The following is a 17,509-nucleotide window of genomic DNA, read 5'->3' on the forward strand; positions in this document are numbered from 1 at the left end:
AGACGGAGGTAGATCCGGAGCGGTGCGAGCAGGCTGGCAAAACCCACGAGAAAAAAATAAATTATTCTGAGAGTAAACGCAACCTTCCCGCGCAGGACCCACCAAGGCCGCAGCCCCCGGGACCCCGTCCTTCCCGCTGGGAGCCTCAGGACACACGCGCCCCTGGCAYGCGGGGAAGGAGCCTTTACGGGCAGCCCCTTCGCTCCCCCAGGACCTCCCCGTGCCGTTACCCCCCCTACCCACCTCGCACTTACGGCTCCCCACCCTGCCGCCCCGAAACGCGCTTCCACCCCTCAGGTAGGGCTGCCCCGGAGGCTGCAGGCAGGCTAAACCCCGCGCACGGGCGGGCTGCCGGCGAGCCCTCGCCCCGCCGCGCGCCGGCCGAGCGAGATCCTGATGGCTTTTGTCCTTTTTCCGATACCGTGTTACTTACATTCTTTCTTTTTTAATTAAAACGGCCCCAGCTGATTTTACAAGCTTGCCGCTGCTTCTCTCCCAGTCTCTGTGTCTCTCATATGCTTGAGTGCTAGTATTAATTATTAGAGCCAATTTACTGTTTATACTCTGATGTTTTAACTAATTACCACTAATGGCAGACACCAGTGGGCAATCAACTTCATTTAGTTCCCAGTGCAAACCACTCATTACCATCTGAGAGAGGGAAAGAGAGTGTGCGGGAGGGATAAATAAAGACAGAGCTCCATGGGCGGCTGCCTGGGACTTGCTAAGCGCCCCGGCTCTCGGGGATGCTCTTGCTTTGCAGTGAATCCCCTGCTGGCTGCGTTTGCAGGGAGAATTTAAAGATCTGGCRTGCGTGGATGGAGACTAAGGGAAAACCCTTGCCCGTAACCGTGCTGCCAGGGCTGCAAAGGCTGCTGTTACTCAAGCTGCACCTAGCTCCTAGAGACAGGCTCTACGCAGCGTGTCCCTTCCCTTGCATGTTGCACAGCCCCTATGGGTTTCATCTGGGGATTTGCCCCAAGGGAAAGAGCAGCCAGTGTTGATGTTTTCTGCTTGGTTTGATGCCAAACAGAGCCAGGTTTCAGGAGTCCCAGGTGCCTCTAGCATTAATCTTGCTGTGAAAGAAGGTGCAGTGGGTGATGCGAAGCTGAGGTGAGCTGGGGCTGAAAAGCTCTTGAGCTGGACTTGCTTGCATCTGCAGCTGAGCCTTAAGGTAGGGCAATGAAGCCTGGTCATGGAGCTAATTTAGCTGTGCCCTGCATATAGACGGAGTCAGCACTAACCCTTTCTTAACGCAAGAGCACCCTGAATCTTGGCCTAGCTCATATTTGCATCTTCTTTTATCTGGAGACCTAGGACWTCTGTTAAGGCACTGTGTAACACTCAGCATTTGTCCAGTCACCCAAGACCAAATGAAGAGCCTGCAATGTTAACAGTACATAACCTTCAGGTGGCACAACTGTCATGGCCGCACTCGGACACTCTTCTCTGTTTTGGACTAAGAAACACACTGTGCAGAGAGGAGCCTGAAAGGAGGGATGTTGGAGAGAACAACTCTACCAGAGCTGGGCTGGCTCTGTGGCTCAAGGAGAAGTACTCTTGGTGGGACCAGCCCAGAGCAAAGCATGAAGGGCTGAGCTCCCAAGTGCCTCAGAGATGTGACCCCATCCATAACTGAGGAAAGTTTCTGGAGAAAGCCTTGTCCAGCCTCATTCACCTTTTAGTGAGGCCTGTCAACACAAACCTGGGACAAATCTCCAACCAATTCCATTTACCTATAGCAGTTGAGGCTCCAAGATCTGGGGATGTGGACTTCTCTAGGCCTGAGGAATGAACTGCTGGGAAAAAAGGACTTTTCCGAGGGACAGGCACCACTCTAGAGACCTGCCAGCTCATTACCAGTAGTTGGAGTTCTTCTCTAACATAAGTGACCACAGCATTTKAGAAGTTTAGATTCAGCTGACATTTGATCTTAGCGTGGTGACACCATAAATAGCTCACCTGGGAATCCTAAAACAGGGCACAAGCCCAGTCACAGTAAGGGGGCTGGGCACCACCTTTCCAAAGGTACTGCAGGTCTTTTTCTCTTCCTTTTCCCCTTTCTCYCATTCTTCATGCTCCAATCTGCTCAGTTGAAATCTTGCTTTTGAAAAGGAGATGCAGGTTGGAAAACTGTTCTGCAGTGGTGGGGACATGCTTGCTTGTCTTGGGGAGGGGGGTTATAACTATGCACACATCTGAAATGTAATTTCTGTCAGCTCTCTCCATTCTTGCAGCACGAGGCCTTTAATCTCTCCCACCAGACCCATCGTCCCTGATATTGCAGCTCCAGAAAGGCTGGTTTTATGTACTTTAACCCTGCGACCTTTACAAATCCCATCATTCCAATCAATACGTCTCATTAGCGTTAGGTAAATGTATGGGATGGATGGGGAGCTGGGCTGGGAGGAGCCCGCCGAGGCTGGGGTGGAAAGCGCTCTTCCTGCCCGCTCTCTGGGGGCAGCACAGCCCCATCACACTCCCAGCACCGTGGGGGCATCCTTCCCCCAAGACCCACAACTTGGTCCATCTAGAGAAGGGGGCCAGTTAATGTAGAGCAAGAAACAAAGTCCCTGCGAAGCCAACGGTGGAGTCAAAAGCTCAAGCTGTTAACTGAACCAAGCTGTTGAAGTAATTTTTTTCTCCCTCCTTGGGAAGCAGACATATGTTTTACAGCTTTCCACTATGTTGACTAAATGAAAACACACGGGGCCTGTGGCAGGTGATGGAAAAACAGTGTGGGGTGTGCTGGGCCCTCTGGCTCGGGGTTGCCTGCGATCCCTTCCCGCTGGGCACGGAGCCGCCAAGAAAGGCAGTCACCACCAATGGCAAGACAAAGTGAAGGAGTGGAGAGAAAACCTAAAATTTCCAGTACTTCCTGTGAAAATGAGGAGCTTATGCCTTAATCTGTAGAGAAGTGTTGGTTTACACCGTGGGAGATCTCACCAGCACAACGTGGTGCTGGGGACCCTGCAGGGGAGATGGCCTTCCCCTGCTTGGCAGATTGCGACGGCTGCAGTCAGGGACCCTGGTCATGCCAGGCAGGACTGACCACGGCTCCACAGGGCATCGGTCAAACCAACGTATTTCAAAGAAAGGACAAGTCCTGCCCTCAGCCAGGTGTAAAGGCTGCAGATGGGACAGCAAAAAAAATCTACCTTTCACTGGGAAGGGGGCTCCCTAATGCCTGGGATCAGTGACTCAGCCAGCAGGGCTGTAAATACTATTACTGCCCATAAAACTACCAGCCCTCCTCTGAATCCTGCTCAAACGCTTGACTTGGGCGACCCGCCGGCAGCAGCAAATTCCACCAGAGCAAGAGGCTCCGGGGTGCCCGTGGCTGCTCTTCCCGCTGCGCGCCCCGGGGCGAGGGTGGCCGGCTGCTCCTGGCACGCTGTGTGCTGCCAGGCTTCCTCGCTCCTGCACCGCTGCAGAGGTGCTTGAGGGGGAGCAGAGCACCCGCCGTGCGCAGGAAGCTTTTGGCACCTGCTGGCTCTCCCTTCGCCGCTCTCCGCGCCGCTCCGCCAGCAGCAGTGTGACATGACGCCAGATCTGTGTCCCAGAGCTTGAAGCGAACAAGCCCGCGTTTGAGCAAACGCATCCTGAAAAAATCCAGCTCCCAAAAAGGGGAATGGGACGAGTTTGGGGCTCCCCCTCGAGCTGGAGAGCAAGAGGAGGCGAGGCCAGGGCTTTTCTGCCTTCCTCGCCCTCTCCCAAGCAGGGCAACCTTTTGAAGTGGCATCTGGAGCCGGGTTTGGTTTCTGAGCTCTGCTATCCCCATCTGCAGAGCCAGCACGTTACTGCAACAGAGCTCAGCCCTGCCGGCTGGCCGGGCAGCCCCTTTCCGCCCTCTCGCTTTGGGCAAACCCCGGGAGTAAGAGCAGCCACAGTCCCTCCTCAGCCCGAAGTGCGGCTGAACCTGAAACCTCTTCATACCCATAGATCTATTAAAAGCAAGGGCTTAAGAAACATGGGCACGCTCTGCTTCTTTACATTAAAGCTGTTTAACGAAGACATTTCTAACARGCTTAAACTTACTTAGAGCTGGGCCAAATGCACTTGTAGCTGCTGTGTGGGAGAGCCGAATTTCTCTCCGTGCCGGAGGGGATAGGTGGAGCTGGGTACGTGATGCACCCACGTTTACAGAGCAGTCTGGAGGACCTGTTCCCGTGCTCCCCGGCTCTCCCAGCATTGCTGCCTGCTTTCCCCATCTCCCTGCCGCTTTGTTTATCGAGGCATTTCAGCAAGTTCACAGGCTTGTTGACAAGCCCTAAACTCCACAACAGCAAGAAAACCATTTAAGCACTAAGCCCCCGTCGGCTTTAGCGAGATGACTGTGCAGCGTGGGATCTTAGCACAGCACCTGGCAGGAGGCAGAGGGAAGGAAAAATTAATAAATCCACCAGCAGTCCAATTTCACTCGCCCTGACACGCTGCTCCTCTGGAATTAAGTGGACAACTCCCGCGGCGCCTCTCCAGAGCGGTAAGCTGCTCAGCAATGCACCCGGATCCCATCCCGCTGGCTGCCCGGATGCCAGGCTGGGAGGAACCGTGAAACCTGTGTCTAGACCGTGCTAAGAAAAATCAGACGRTAGCTTCAGAGTCGCCCCCTCCAGCAGAACAACTGTGGGGCCTGACAAAGCACCCGCTGTGCAGACCCCCAGCTCTGCGCTTCTCCGAAGCACCTCATCCTGCCTGCGAGCTGCTGAAGACGGGGCGCTTGTTTCAAGGCTCTTACTGATGCCAGGAGATTCGTGGGTTTTTTCTAACTTGTTTTTTTGCCACCACTAGTAGAACTGTTGGAAGTTTCTCTGTCTGTGTGACAAAGATGTGTGAGCTGAAGATCTCTCTCCTGGGCCACACGGCTCCCCGTGGCGGAGAGGCACTGGGCTGATCCATCTCCCTGCCAGCAGCAATGCCTCCCCTGTGGCTGCAGACCTTCATYAGGCCTCCCTGAGCAGCACCGCAGGGCTCGGCATCCCAGGCCCTGCCTGGCCATCGTCACCCTGGGACCAGGACGGTGGKAGGCTGAGTCCAGGGCAGCCTGCCACGGTGGGCAGGTGAGGAGAGCGCTGACCCTGGGCAACACAGCACTCCGCTGCAAGCAGCACATACCAGACAGGAGCGAACAAACCCCCCGGCCATGCCCCTCGGTTATCAGCGGACAGAACGGTGGCCTTGCTGTAGGACTGTGTGTTTAACCTTCTCAGGCTTGTCTGATGGCAGTAAGCTTAGCGGAAGGAGAGAGATTGCAGATAGGCAGAGAGATTGGTGGGTCCAGGGATGCAGGGGGAATGCAGCAGTGTTAGATTTTATCTGTGTCTCTGTAAGGCCACACGACCTTGGACTCCCAATCAACAGTTGTTAAAAAAACAGAGGGGACAAGCAAGAAGGGTTAAACACAGAGCCTGTCGTGCACGGYTACACGGGAATGGAGTTACACCTGCTGATGGCGAGGATACTAGACACTGCCAGTGCCTAGTCTAACGCCACAGAGAGCACATAAGATTTTTAGATCCCTTTTTCTTGCAGATTGGAAAAGCTGCTTTTGGATGGACTCTAATGGGAACAGAGAGCATTCGCAAAGGCCTTGAAACCCGCCAAACCCAGGTCTGCTCCAGAGCACACTTACTCCTACATGTCTCAGGATGCCACTGCAGGCAGTAGAGACCTGTGTGCCTGTGCTGGTCTCCATGCGATGTCCCAAAGGGTAGGAGCTGAACCTTCCCTGGGGAAGATGGAAAAGAGGCTGAAGGTAGTTGGAGAGATGGAAACAAGAAGCTTCCCYATTCTTCATTAAACTCCTGAGCCCGATTTACAATGTCCAGACCTCTGGACTGCTCTTCTCCATAGGCCCCTTGCCCCCATTCTCGGCCTGTATCTGAAGGCAGCCCCAAGGCTGGGAAGGAAAAGGAGAGCTGGTTCTGGTCATTACTGGAGAGAGCAAGCAGGTGCTGGATGGGCTGGGAATTCATCTCAGAGCTACTTTTACCTCCCTGCTGCACTTGTGTCTTCTTCTCACCCCTGGCCATGCTGAAACCAGGCTCTTACTCAGCCCAGCATTTCAATCCTAGCTGTTACAATGACAGGGGTGATAAGAGATCTTTATCGCAATGCTCAACATTGATTTGAAGCTGAGCCSCTTTCTCACACTCCTCCTCCTCCTCACAGCTCTTGGAGCAGTGAGCAGCTTTGCGGAACAACTCAGCAGCGTGGGTTGTTTGTAAACAAAGATAACAGTTTGGGGTTCAGATCCATCCAGAGGAATGTCCCTCCACCCTAACAGCTTCAGACATACTCCCCCCCAGCTAGGTGAGCTGCTTTGTGCCTCGTCTCTCAGGCTGCAAAAGATGGCAATACCATGCACCTTCCCTGGACGCACATGAACGTCCATCTCGGGGAGAGCTGGGCAAAGGGCTATGACCTTCCAGCTAACATAGGAACTTGTTCTCCTCCTTGTGCTCAGGGGGGAGAAAGCAGAAGGTCCTGCTGAGGCCACGTGAGACATGGGGAGCAGCCTGCCACCCTGGATCCCAGGGATCCAGGGGCTCATTTCACTTGGTTTTATTTCAACCTTCCTAGATGCTGTTGCTTCCCACAGTTCAGCACGGCACTGCTCTGCCTCCTTTCCTGACTGATCCCACCCTCGAGTCCCCAGCTTGTGCCCCCCCTTGGGACATTGACTCTGAGCAGCTGATGGGAGCCAGGGGATCCTGCTCAAAAGTGTGTCCGTGAGCCCTGGCAGCAGTCGCAGGAGACCTTGCTGGCTCCTCTGCCCCAGCATCGCTCTGAACGACAGCCCCTGAAGCCACGGGGGCACCTCTTGTGCCGGGAAGTTGCTTTGTTTCTCTCAAGAGGGAAAAGTTTTGCTTTCACAGAAGTTTCCCTGAGGTTAGGGCTGAATTTAACACAGCTGCCCAGAGTCTCTAGCTCCTTCCGCAACCACCACTGCCACCCTTTTCAAGAGCTCACTTCCTCCTGCTGCTGGCCCCAAAACTGCTGCCTGAGTCGTGGCGGGCACCAGCCTTGGAGACTCGCACCAACCCAGACTCCATCTTTCAATTTCCCTTCTTGCAGCTCTGGGACGGCCAGCGGGATGTTGTGTGCCCAGGAGGGAAGGCTGGGGACCCGGCAAATGGCTTGTGCTGCCCAAAGGGGGGGGGGGGGGAATCATCTCCTACGTTGAAGTGGACCTGGGCAATTGGCCTGGCAGCCACCTGGTTCCTGTGAACAACCTCCCAGGGATGCACATGCGAGCTGTACACAGATGTGCCTGCATGGAGGGGCAGCAGGCAGCAGGCAGCCAAGGGCCCCGGTGTCCTGGCCCCTGGGGAGCAGTGAGCGGAGCCCGAGCAGCTCTCGGCGTGCAGATGCTAGAAGTCCTCCCTCTCCCGGGAATTGTTTCTGGGAACAGGAGAAACACAAGGCGGCGGCAGGGGAAGAGCTGGGACAATCGGGGCTTGTGCGGAGGCGAAGAACGGCGGCTTTTGTTGGCGGGTGCAGCCGGGGTGAGCCCGGGGGCCTCGCGGCATGGCAGCCCCGTACCCCAGCTGTGCCAACCGGGGCAGGGGAACAGAGAGCTGGCTGTTCAGGTCCAGCCCCGGCGCAGCGTGTTACCGCCTGCGTTTATTAATGGAGATGTTCTCCCTTTGTGTGCGCGGGTTTCTGCTCTGCCGACCCGCTCTGCTCTCGCCATCACGCCATCCATCAGYGCCGGCAGCTCCCGCGCTCCGGGGTGCCATTCCCGAGAGGGGTAAAGCACTTCTTTTAGGGCAAGAAAAAGTATCTTCCCTCCTGAGAAGTCAGTAGGCTTCCTCTCGTCCCTGCTCAGGAACGTCTCATTCCTGGGCACGGGGCTCAGCACGTAGCTGGGGGCAGAGGCGACAGGGGAGAGGGCACAGGGTTTTTCATCCGGCCCGGCCCTCGCCTCCCTCTCCTGGCTGACTGCAGGCGCTCTGCTCCCCAGCTGCCAGTGGAAAGCAGCGCTGCGGGTTTTGCAGTCGCCCTGGACAGATGTGCTCCGGCTCCTGGCCTGCCCCGAGGCCCTTGCTATTACAGACACCAGGCAGGCGGTGGCAGCCTGACCCGCAGCCAGCAGGTACCAGACGCAGGTCCTGAGAGGTGAGGAAGGCTGCCAAGCTGGCAGGTGCTCAGGGAAACCAGCCTGGCACTTTCCAAGCAGGCAGAGCGCTCTGCCCGGCGCCTTATCGGCGTTCGCTACGGCAGCTCACGGAAGGCGTTATTGCATATATCACACTTTTGCCTTGCCGGCCCGGCAGGAGACGGCGGAGGAGAGCCGGGTTTCCCCAGGCGGCAGTAAGCAGTGCCGGGGCTGGGAGGAGRACGCCGCAGTCGTGCCCGCCAGCCCTGCTCTGCCCACCGCCGCGGCCGCGACGAGGACGGAGCGGGGCGGTTTCGCACCTCGCTCCCTGAAACCCCTGCTCCAGGAGGGGTCGGCAGCGCTCGTCCGGAGCACCGGTAGGGTGAAACCCCGCCAGCGATGCCCCCGGCCGCGGCATCCCCGACCCGCGAGCTTGCGAGGAGCGGAAGGCTCCGGCCGCGGCGYGGGAGACGCTGCCGACGGCTGCGCTGAGCGCCGGGAAGGAGCAGGGCTCCCGCGCTGGGGTCAGCCCGGCAGAGCCGGACGTCACCCCACGCTGGGGCAGGGACCCTGCCATCACCCGGGCTTTCTCCCTCTGCCCCGGCGATGCCCCTTCAGCAGCAGAAACATCTGCCTCCCCTCTTCAATCAATACTTAGCTCTTAATAGTCCTGACAATTCRCAGCAAAACAGGGGCATTAAACATTAATTATATCTATTTGGATTCAAAAAATTTTATTACTCGAGTTAATTATAGCCAGAGTCGTAAAAAGGTGCAGAGCAAGAGGCGCTGGTGCCTCGCGGGGCCGCGGGGCAAGCGGCCCGACGTCGGCGCCGGCGCAGCCCGCTCGGCGAGCCCCGGGCCGCGCGGGGACGTGGCGAAAGCGCACGGGGCCGGGCGCAGGGCCCGGCGGGACGCTGCCCCTCGGGCCGGGCGCGCGGCAGGTACTCGGCGCGGCGGTTGTGCTGGCCTGCCCCAGCCCGTGGGCTTCTAATTTACTGCTTTCCTTTTACCGTAAAACTGAAAGGGGAAGGTGCACCCTTTAATCACTGCCTCCGGGGCCCCGCCTGAAACCACACAGAGACCCGGCAAAGGCTAGGAGTTAATGCTCCTTCCGACACCTTTTTATGATTCATGGGCCTGACCTTGAGCCATAAACCGCTCAACCTCCCCGACACACTGGCAGTATTTACAGCCTACAGGGGCCGGTACGCAGGCACAGATGCAGATGCGCGGCCGGGGACGCACGCGCCGGCACAGGTACCTGCCCGGCGATGCAACAGGTACCCGGCCGGAGAGGTGCGCGCGGGGCCGCCGCGGCCTCCCGGCGCAGCGCAGAGATGGAGGCACACGTCTGACGTGTGCATACATGTCTAATACACCACAGTAAGGAGCACACGTTTACGCGTGCACAGGCGTGCGGAGATACACACGTTAAGACGCCTCCACACAGAGACGCACGTAAAAAGCACCCTCGGGAGGGTGCRCGGGGGTGCAGAGGGGTGTGTGTCCACGCGCCCGATGCCCCCGAGCACCTAAACCAGAGCGCAGTGAGGTCTGCTGGCTAAAGCGAGGRGCGCAGAGTCGAGAGGCTCCGGGTCCAGCCAGCCTGGGTAGGCACAGACAAGCCAGCRCCTCTCTTGATGCCTCAGTTTCCCCACTGCTGCAGCAGAAAAAATAATCCTGACCCATCCTGTTTGCACGAAGTCGGGAGGCCGAGCTTGTTAATGTTTGCAAAGTGGGTTTGGCTCCTCTGATAGAGCAAGCCAGAAATGTGAAGGTCATTATTATTATTAGGATTAAAGCAATTTAACCTGGTAGTCAGGGGGTACAGGTGAACATGCAGCTATACTGCGCTCAGCAACGAACCGCCTAGACCTGCAACGCGAAAATAACGACAAGTGCTGTGATCAGGTATTATTTTAGTGAGTTTAGAAGTATTAGGCAGAGGGTTCCCAAAGTGCCCTCTAATACTTCTACCCAGTAAATACYCTCCCTAAAGGATGAAGAGATTGAAATATGCTGTTCCCCGAGACATCTGGACCCCATATGAGGCAGTGAGCTGTCAGCACCCACTCCTCGCATGCACAAAACTCCTGGCTCACGCCTGGTGAGCACTCAGGTGCATCGCCTGCCAGTAGAGGAGCCCTTGCTCAGAGCCCTACCGGTCCTCACCAGACAGACTCCCTAATCCTCTGTCCCGTGACTGGAGACCACAGAATTGGGCAATTTATCTTGAACAAAAATCTCACCTTTTTTTTTTTTTAAGTTTACAGGTTGTTGAATCTTTTTTTTCCATCCTTACAAAACAAAAGAGGGAAAAAACATCCTTATCTCAGAAAGCAGAGTTCAGGAAAAAGCTACTGGTCTTTTGGACTCAGTAAGTCCCTATTGGTAGCCTCGCTTGTCATTGAGAATTTATCAGCCAAACACAGATCTGGTATAATGCACCATATAACTAGTGCATAAACAAACTTCAGCATGATAAATGCTCTGCTTTGAAGCCATAAAATTATTAGCTAGTGGCTGTTAGCTACTGCTTAGCATGGGACATGGTCCTTCCGTTAACCCCTCGCTGCCTGCTCTGTGCTCACAAATCTGCTGGCCCTGGGGAGATCTCGGGAGCCGAGGGGAAGGCRGCTCCCAGGCGATGGGACACCGCGAGAAGAGCAGCTCGGGATTTCGGCTGTGTGGAGGGATCTGGCTGGCACAGATGCCTCTGCTGGGACTTATCAGTGCACTTTGTACTGGCTGAGAGGAAAAGGCTGAACACCGGCAGGAGGGAAATGCTTGCTGGGAATGAGGCTCTGGGAAGGCTGACACCCGCCCACGGCCCTGTTTGAGACCTGCTGCAGGTCCCCTCTGCCCCCCAGGAGGCAGATGCAGAGGGGAGGAAGGCCAAGGCAGTTTTATATGTGCTCAGAGCACAGGCTTGCCGTGGCTCTCCCCGCCTCTGAGAGAGACCTTCTGCTTTCTAAGTGCGTCAGCCACGTCACTGAGCTACGACGATCAGCATGTGGTTCCCCACCGCCCTGCTCCGAGTGGGGACATCCGAGATTGACCCCGGTGGAGAAGCCCTTTGGAGACCTCCGTGCAGCCCCTGAGTCCGGGGCACCAGATGAGGCTGGAGGAGAGCACGGTCCCTCTGGTGCTCAGGACACTTCCTTTAGAGGAAATGCTGCTGAGGACTCTAAAGCAAAGGCCCTAAATTTTTCCGGAGGCAGCCAGGCAGGGAGCTCTCATTAGGTGTTTAGAGTTCCCTCTGCTGCCCGCAGAGCAGGGTAGCCCACAGCTCCTGGGGAGCAGAGCCSTGCCGCAGGCTCAGGATGCTGGAGAAGCACAGCCATGCCCCGGGCCAGCAGTGCTGGCCGCGAACAGCCCAGGAGGAGCTGGAGGCATGCTCGGGATGGCTGTAGGTGTCCAGCGCTCAGCCTAAAGCGAGCACGCAGCTGCAGTGCAGACGGGGTTACGCAGCAGCGTGGCCGCTTCTCGGCCACAGGGTCTGGAGCACGGGAGCTGCACGGGGCGCTGCTGGGGGCCGGGGGCTACCTCCTGTCCTTCTCCTGTAAAACTGCCCCTGCAAGGCGGCAGGAGATGTCTCAGCAGGGGCAGCTGGGGGGCAGCAGGACTCGGAGCTGTCTCAGCGCCTGTTCCTCATTAGAAGCCCAGTGCTGAAGAAACTCATAATTAGAGCCCTGAGTATTAATTAATCTCCACGACCCTCCTCTCATTCTCCTTCCCCTGCCCCCRCGGCTCAGCAGGTCAGCCTGGATTATCAACACGTACAAGTACAAGAAGGCCAGCTCACCGAGCACGTCGGCAGCAGCGTAGGGACCAGGCCCCAGCACCCTGCCCCTGTGTTCAGGGTGTCCGGAGGCACTCTGTCCCTCCTTGTGCTGTGGCTGGTAGCCAGCACGGTTTCCCAGCCTTGCCTCCTCTCCCCTGTGTCTGGGCTTGGCTCGGGACATGTCCCATTTCCTTCGGCAGAATCAGTGCTGCCTTGGGGACGGCAGTGGACTGGGCACAGAACTGTCTCCAAATGAGCAGAGCTGCTCTTACGGTTGCCCTGCTAACTCTACCTGCCCTACCCCTTGCAGAGTGGCTGCGAGCAGACCCATGCATCTGGGGAAGGTTATGTCCTCGCTGGACATAGCATACCCTGGAGGCTTCCTGCCACAAGGGAGGCCAGATTGGCCAACCCAGCCCAAAAAACACCTTGGAAAGGTCTGCAAGATTCCCATCTCTGCTTCACCAGATCTTGCTTTGGTCTTGAAGAGCCTCGCACTTAGGAGGCAGATGCTAGATGCAGCCAGGACATGAAGGCCCCACGTGCAGCATGGCCGCTGTGGCCCGCAGTGCTTCTCCTTCGCCCTTGCCTAGCCTGTGCGGACTCAGCTGCCGGGGCAAGGACGCGGCTCCCGGGAAYGCGATGCTCCCCATCAGGACACTGCCCAGGCTCCGTCCGAGGACGAATGCACTACAAAGAGCAGCCATGGAGCAACAGAGCAAGATATGAAATAAACCCAAACTTTTCTGACTCCCTAGTAACCGCCAACTGCTTCCCTGATCCTATTTTTCCTCTTTTCTGCTGGAGCAATAAAAAAGGGAAAATCAACATCCAAATGATCTTGTTTATGGCRACTAAATAAGCTGCATGTGCTTAATCCGTTAGAGTTTAATGAATTTACGACTTGCTTTGGAATTTGACAAGGGCTGTAAAAGAGTAATTAACATTTATCAGTGTGTTTTTTACACACACCCCGCCCTCCTCCCCGTCTCCCTCCCCTCCTCCTGCTGCCTGTCTCAAAGCAGCCCTGGGTATCGGGGGGAATATAAAAGTGATCAATTAATTCTTAATAATCTCGAGGAAAGATTGTAGAGTTGCAGTATGAACTCAGGGAGTGTCAATAAAGGTGCCAAAGGTTGGCCCCCCTTCGGGCGCTGCGCAGGAATGTGCACGGCTGGGGAGGGACGAGGCCCTTTCCTCCTCCTCCTCCGACATCCACCGGCCTCCAAAGCGACTTTTTGTCACCCCGTCCAACACGCTGCCTTGGGGACAGGAGGAAGCAAGTGGGGGGCTGGTGGCGAACAGGCTCGGTCTTGGCGCCAGTCCCCATCTAAAGGAGCAAGGGTGGCGCTTTGGAAACACAGCTGCGGCCGCTACGTGTGCCAGCCCGTAACGCTGCCCTGGGGAACCTCAACCCGCCTCTGCCCGGCAGCCCCGCAGGCCACCCCACGGGCTCGGCCCCCCTCGGTGCCGAGCAGCGCGGTCGCGGCGTCGGGCTGGAAGCAGGGCTGCAGTTTAGGGGCACCCGTGTTGTAGAGAGGGGTCAGCGCTCCTGGGGGGCAGGAGGCTCCGGGGAGGAGACAGGGAAGCATCTGGGCTAGGCTATGGGGCAGAGGGTCCTGGAGACCCACAAACAAAAGCTCAGGATGATAAATCCTCCGAAGCTGGAGACTGTCCGGGGATCTGCTCTGGACAGGAACAAATTCTCCCTGTCGAACATAATGGCCCAGAAATAAGCAATGAGGCAGGGAAAGCCAGGGCCRGACCCAGGCGGTCTGGAAAATCTCCACCCTGCCCCAAGGCGAGCACGTGTGGGGCTGGCAGAGGGGGAGCGGTAGCACCCGGGGAAGCCGGCGGCCCGAGCGTCGGGCACGAGCCCGCAGGGACGGGGCAGGCGGCGGCACCTGGGGTCTCCCGCCGGCTCTGCCCGGGCGASCGCAGGACAGGGAGGAAAGAGAGGCGGGGAGTCACAGGGTGAACCTGCCGCCGTGTTTCACTGYCTTCACCCATCTCGGAGAGGGAGAAACCAAGGCGCCGGGAAGGCGGCGGGTTCAGGTSCCCGGGCACCGGTCCCGGCAGACCAACGCCGGCTTCTCTCGCCAGGCGGCAAGCCCAGCACCGCCCGAGGGCTCCCCGGATCGCCTCGGCCCGCTCCCCACTCGGTGCCAGCTGGCCTGCTTCGGGGGAGAGCACGGCACCGGCACCGCGCTTCCGCCCCGGCCCTACCGCGGGCTCGCGGCACCACCTCGGGCTCTGCCCCTGCCCCTGCGGCGGGGGACCGGGCGCTGCGGCGCGGGCTGCGGGCCGGCTCGCAGGCGAGAGCGGGGCCGGCCGCCGGCGGGGAAGGCGCACTCGCTGCCGCCCGCCCGCACGGGGCTCCGTCTGTTTAAACAGCACCTCCTCCCACAGAGACCTTCTGCCGGGGGTCGGGGTCTGAGCGCTGCCGAGGTCTGGGATCTGTCACGGTCTCCAGAGTTATCAAAAAGCGGCTTGGACCAGGAATCCCAAACGGGAGAGTGGCCCGGCGGAGGGGGAGAGCCGGGAAGCACCGGGGCGAGGGAGCTGGACTCCCGGGCTCCGCGTGGCCGTGGGGCGCAGCGGTGCTCCCGCTTCGCCCGGCCTCCTCCCGTGCGAGCTCTCGCCGAGGCTTGGTGGCGCCAGGCCTGACACCCTGCAAGGCTGCAYAACCCTCGAGCATCCGCCCGCCGTGCGCGGCCTTGGTGCTAGGCAGCACCAAAAYGAGGGAGTTCCCGCTTTTCCCAGGTATCGTACTCCAGCCAACTCCACCGCATCCGCCGACACGCAGCTGCCAGGGCAGCAGCCGCGGGGGCTGAGGACGCGGAGGGCTCGGGTGCCGCGGGCTGGTCCTGCCGCTGCCGCCGACAGCCGGGCACGGCGCTTCCCCCTCCGCGCAAGGATTGCACCTCCCCGCTTCACGGAGGGGCGCGAGGCGGCGTTCGTCGGCCAACGAGCAGGGCATCGGTGCCGCCGCGGCGGGGGCACCGCGCGGCCAACGCTTCCCGCTCGGACGGGCACCGACGGCGCCGCCACCTCGCGCCGCTCCGGCACTGCCAACACTCGTAACGGAGAGCAGTTGTCCAGGTGCAATTCCAGTTTTTGTCTCTTCCCATTCCCCTTTGCCGTCGCTCAGGTGTGTGACAATTTCAACAGCCATAAAAAATAACGCTGGCGACGACCATAACGGTGCATGCAGCCCCCTCTGCGGGCTTTCCTCCCGCGGCGGGAGAACGTGGGTCGCGCTTTGGATGGCAGCGGGGTTACAAGGGGTTAACGGGAGACTCCCACATCCRCGCAGCGTGTCGCCCAGGGTCTTAAGCCCATGAGCAGTGGCGCTAAAGATGATTTTAAGCCATGATTATAAGAAATCTATTGATCTCTTGGACTGCATAATGACAGATTAACCATTTTAATAAAACACCTATTAATCATGCATTAACCCTTCTCAGCTATACGTACATTGAAGTGTAACACCAAATTGACAAGGGCACTGGGATTTCTAGGAGTCTTTTTTGAGGGGAAGGGAGCGAATGGTTTCTTTAGATAACAACAACAAGAAGAAAATAATGCAAACTTACAGAGGGGGAGAGTTAAAATCATACGATGAGTGGCAGTTGCAGACGCCTGGGGCCCTCTTTGGTTGTCGCTTCTATCTGGCAATTAATTGACAAGAAATTGAGATTATGAAATATTGCATCTGTGATCAAAGGAGGTGGGCTTTCTTCCCCAAGCTGAGGACAAATCTCCACTCCCCCACAGGAACAAACAACAACCAATATCAGTGATTTGGCCAACGTCAAGGGGCCCTGACCGATRCAACACCAACATGACTTTTAGCGTAAACTTGCCCATCATCCCCACAGGTCTTTTTTGACAAATTCAGCGTGAGGGTGCAACATCCTAAAGATGGAGCCTATGGGGGCAAATGTCGAGATGCTCATAGATTTTTCAGAGAGGGAGACACTGCATCCAGCAACGCCTTCAGCCAGGGAAGGGAAAGGGAGGCGGATGAGAGCGGGGGAGCAAACACAGGTGCAGCTCAGCCGGGCATGGGCATGGGCTGCTGTTCCTCTCATTGCCCGGACCCGTGGCCCGCGGGGCTGTGGTGGCCCCACGTGCGGGAGCAGGAGGTGCCCCATGCGCGTGTGGGTGCCCAACCCCGGGGGCCTGTTGCGTAAGGGCTGGGGAGGGCAGCGGGCACCGTTTCCTGCCTCCTCGAGCCGTTGAAGCCTCGGAAACCGCCGAGAAGCCCCCGTTGCGCTAGGAACCGCCTGGAGGCCGGAGCTTCCTGCAGGTGCCCRCGCTCATGAATCACACCTTGTCAGGGGTCTGGGCACGGGGCCGCGCAACGGCCGGGCGCGCGGGGCCGCCGAGCTGGCCGCCCAGCCCTGCCCCGCTCCGCGACACCTTCCTCGCCTCCCCCAGCGCTGCCCCGGCCAGACAAGGGTTAAGCAGGCATTCATCACCCTGTTTGAGAGACATTTCAAAGCCTCTTCCAAATATTATAAAAAATGTCTTTAATCATCTAATAGCGCGAACTTCGCTCGTGATGGATGGAAAGAATTTGCCTCTCTGCTCCTGATCCTAACAGATGAGGCTGAAGAGCTGTGGCTCCGGAGGGGGGGGGGAAGTTGGGGAGGGGGTTGAGGGAAGGGAAGGACATTTCTCACCTCCCACCAGAGCAGTTATAAATATGAGGTCATACAGCAAGAGATGATAACGCATTAAGGGCTCTTGAGATATTAGTCTGTCAGCCTCGTTAGACACAGCCTATTTGGGGCTGACTGCATAATTAGAGGCTGGGGTACCCATAACTCATTGGTGTTTATATGGTAGGAAGGGGCTACGCTCACCATCATCCTCAGCACACTGAAAAGTCATCTTCTGCAGGCATCAAATKCCACTCCCCGGTGCAAAAATAATGCAAATTCTTCTCTCCCCGGGAACAATTGCTCCCATTCCCATCTCCTGCCCTGGGAAAAAGCCTTCTCTTGCACTTCCTCAGCCTCTGCCCTTCCCATAGTGCCACGYCGGCTGCTATAACCAACCTTGCAGCTCCCCTCTTCTTTGAGGGGCAAGTGGGGTTACAAAGGTGAATAACTTGCCCAAAGTGCCCAAGGTAGTTTGTGACCAAACTGAGAAGAGAATTCAGGAGTCTTGGCCTGCAGCCCGCCAGTGCCCTACCCATGAGATAACKCACTAGGGACCAGCCTGGACCTTGGCTGATACAACCCAGCAAGGGATCGCATCCCCGGAGCCCCTCASGAACAGATTTGCCTTTCCTGTGCCCTTCTGTCTTGCCAGAAAATAGCTCTGAGCTGGGCTGCCAGCAGCCTGGGGAGATGACACACTTGGCAGAGATGGTCCTGGGGGAGCCTGAGCAGAAAGGAGTCCGAGGAAAGGTGAAAGCATGCAGGTGGCCACAGAGCAGCTTCTCACACCTGCCTTCCCCAACCCCAGTGTTGGCAACCCCCACTCCTGCCCTGCAGTCCCTCATCTGCAATGGGCACTAGGGACCTCCATCAGGCAGAAATCCTGTCCCGGGGCTGCACTGCGTGGACAAATCCCTGAAGAATGGACAGACCCATGCGTGCTGCCGCAGC

General features: G+C 57.7%; 1 protein-coding gene across 1 annotated transcript in view; it reads right to left on the minus strand.

Annotated features, from left to right (window-relative positions):
* LOC146588816 (E3 ubiquitin-protein ligase RNF220) overlaps positions 1-15,521 on the minus strand; it is a 132,382-nt gene extending 116,861 nt beyond the window's left edge. The window contains exon 1 of the mRNA XM_085317308.1: positions 15,485-15,521. Coding sequence (XP_085173434.1) covers positions 15,485-15,506 — 22 coding nt within the window. The 5' untranslated portion in view covers positions 15,507-15,521. The remainder of the gene's footprint in view (positions 1-15,484) is intronic.
* Between the last annotated feature and the right edge of the window lie 1,988 nt (positions 15,522-17,509).

Source organism: Rhea americana, unplaced genomic scaffold (genome assembly GCF_003343005.1).
Source record: "Rhea americana isolate MKP2758 unplaced genomic scaffold, rheAme1 scaffold_497, whole genome shotgun sequence".
NCBI classification, from domain to species: Eukaryota; Metazoa; Chordata; class Aves; order Rheiformes; family Rheidae; genus Rhea; species Rhea americana.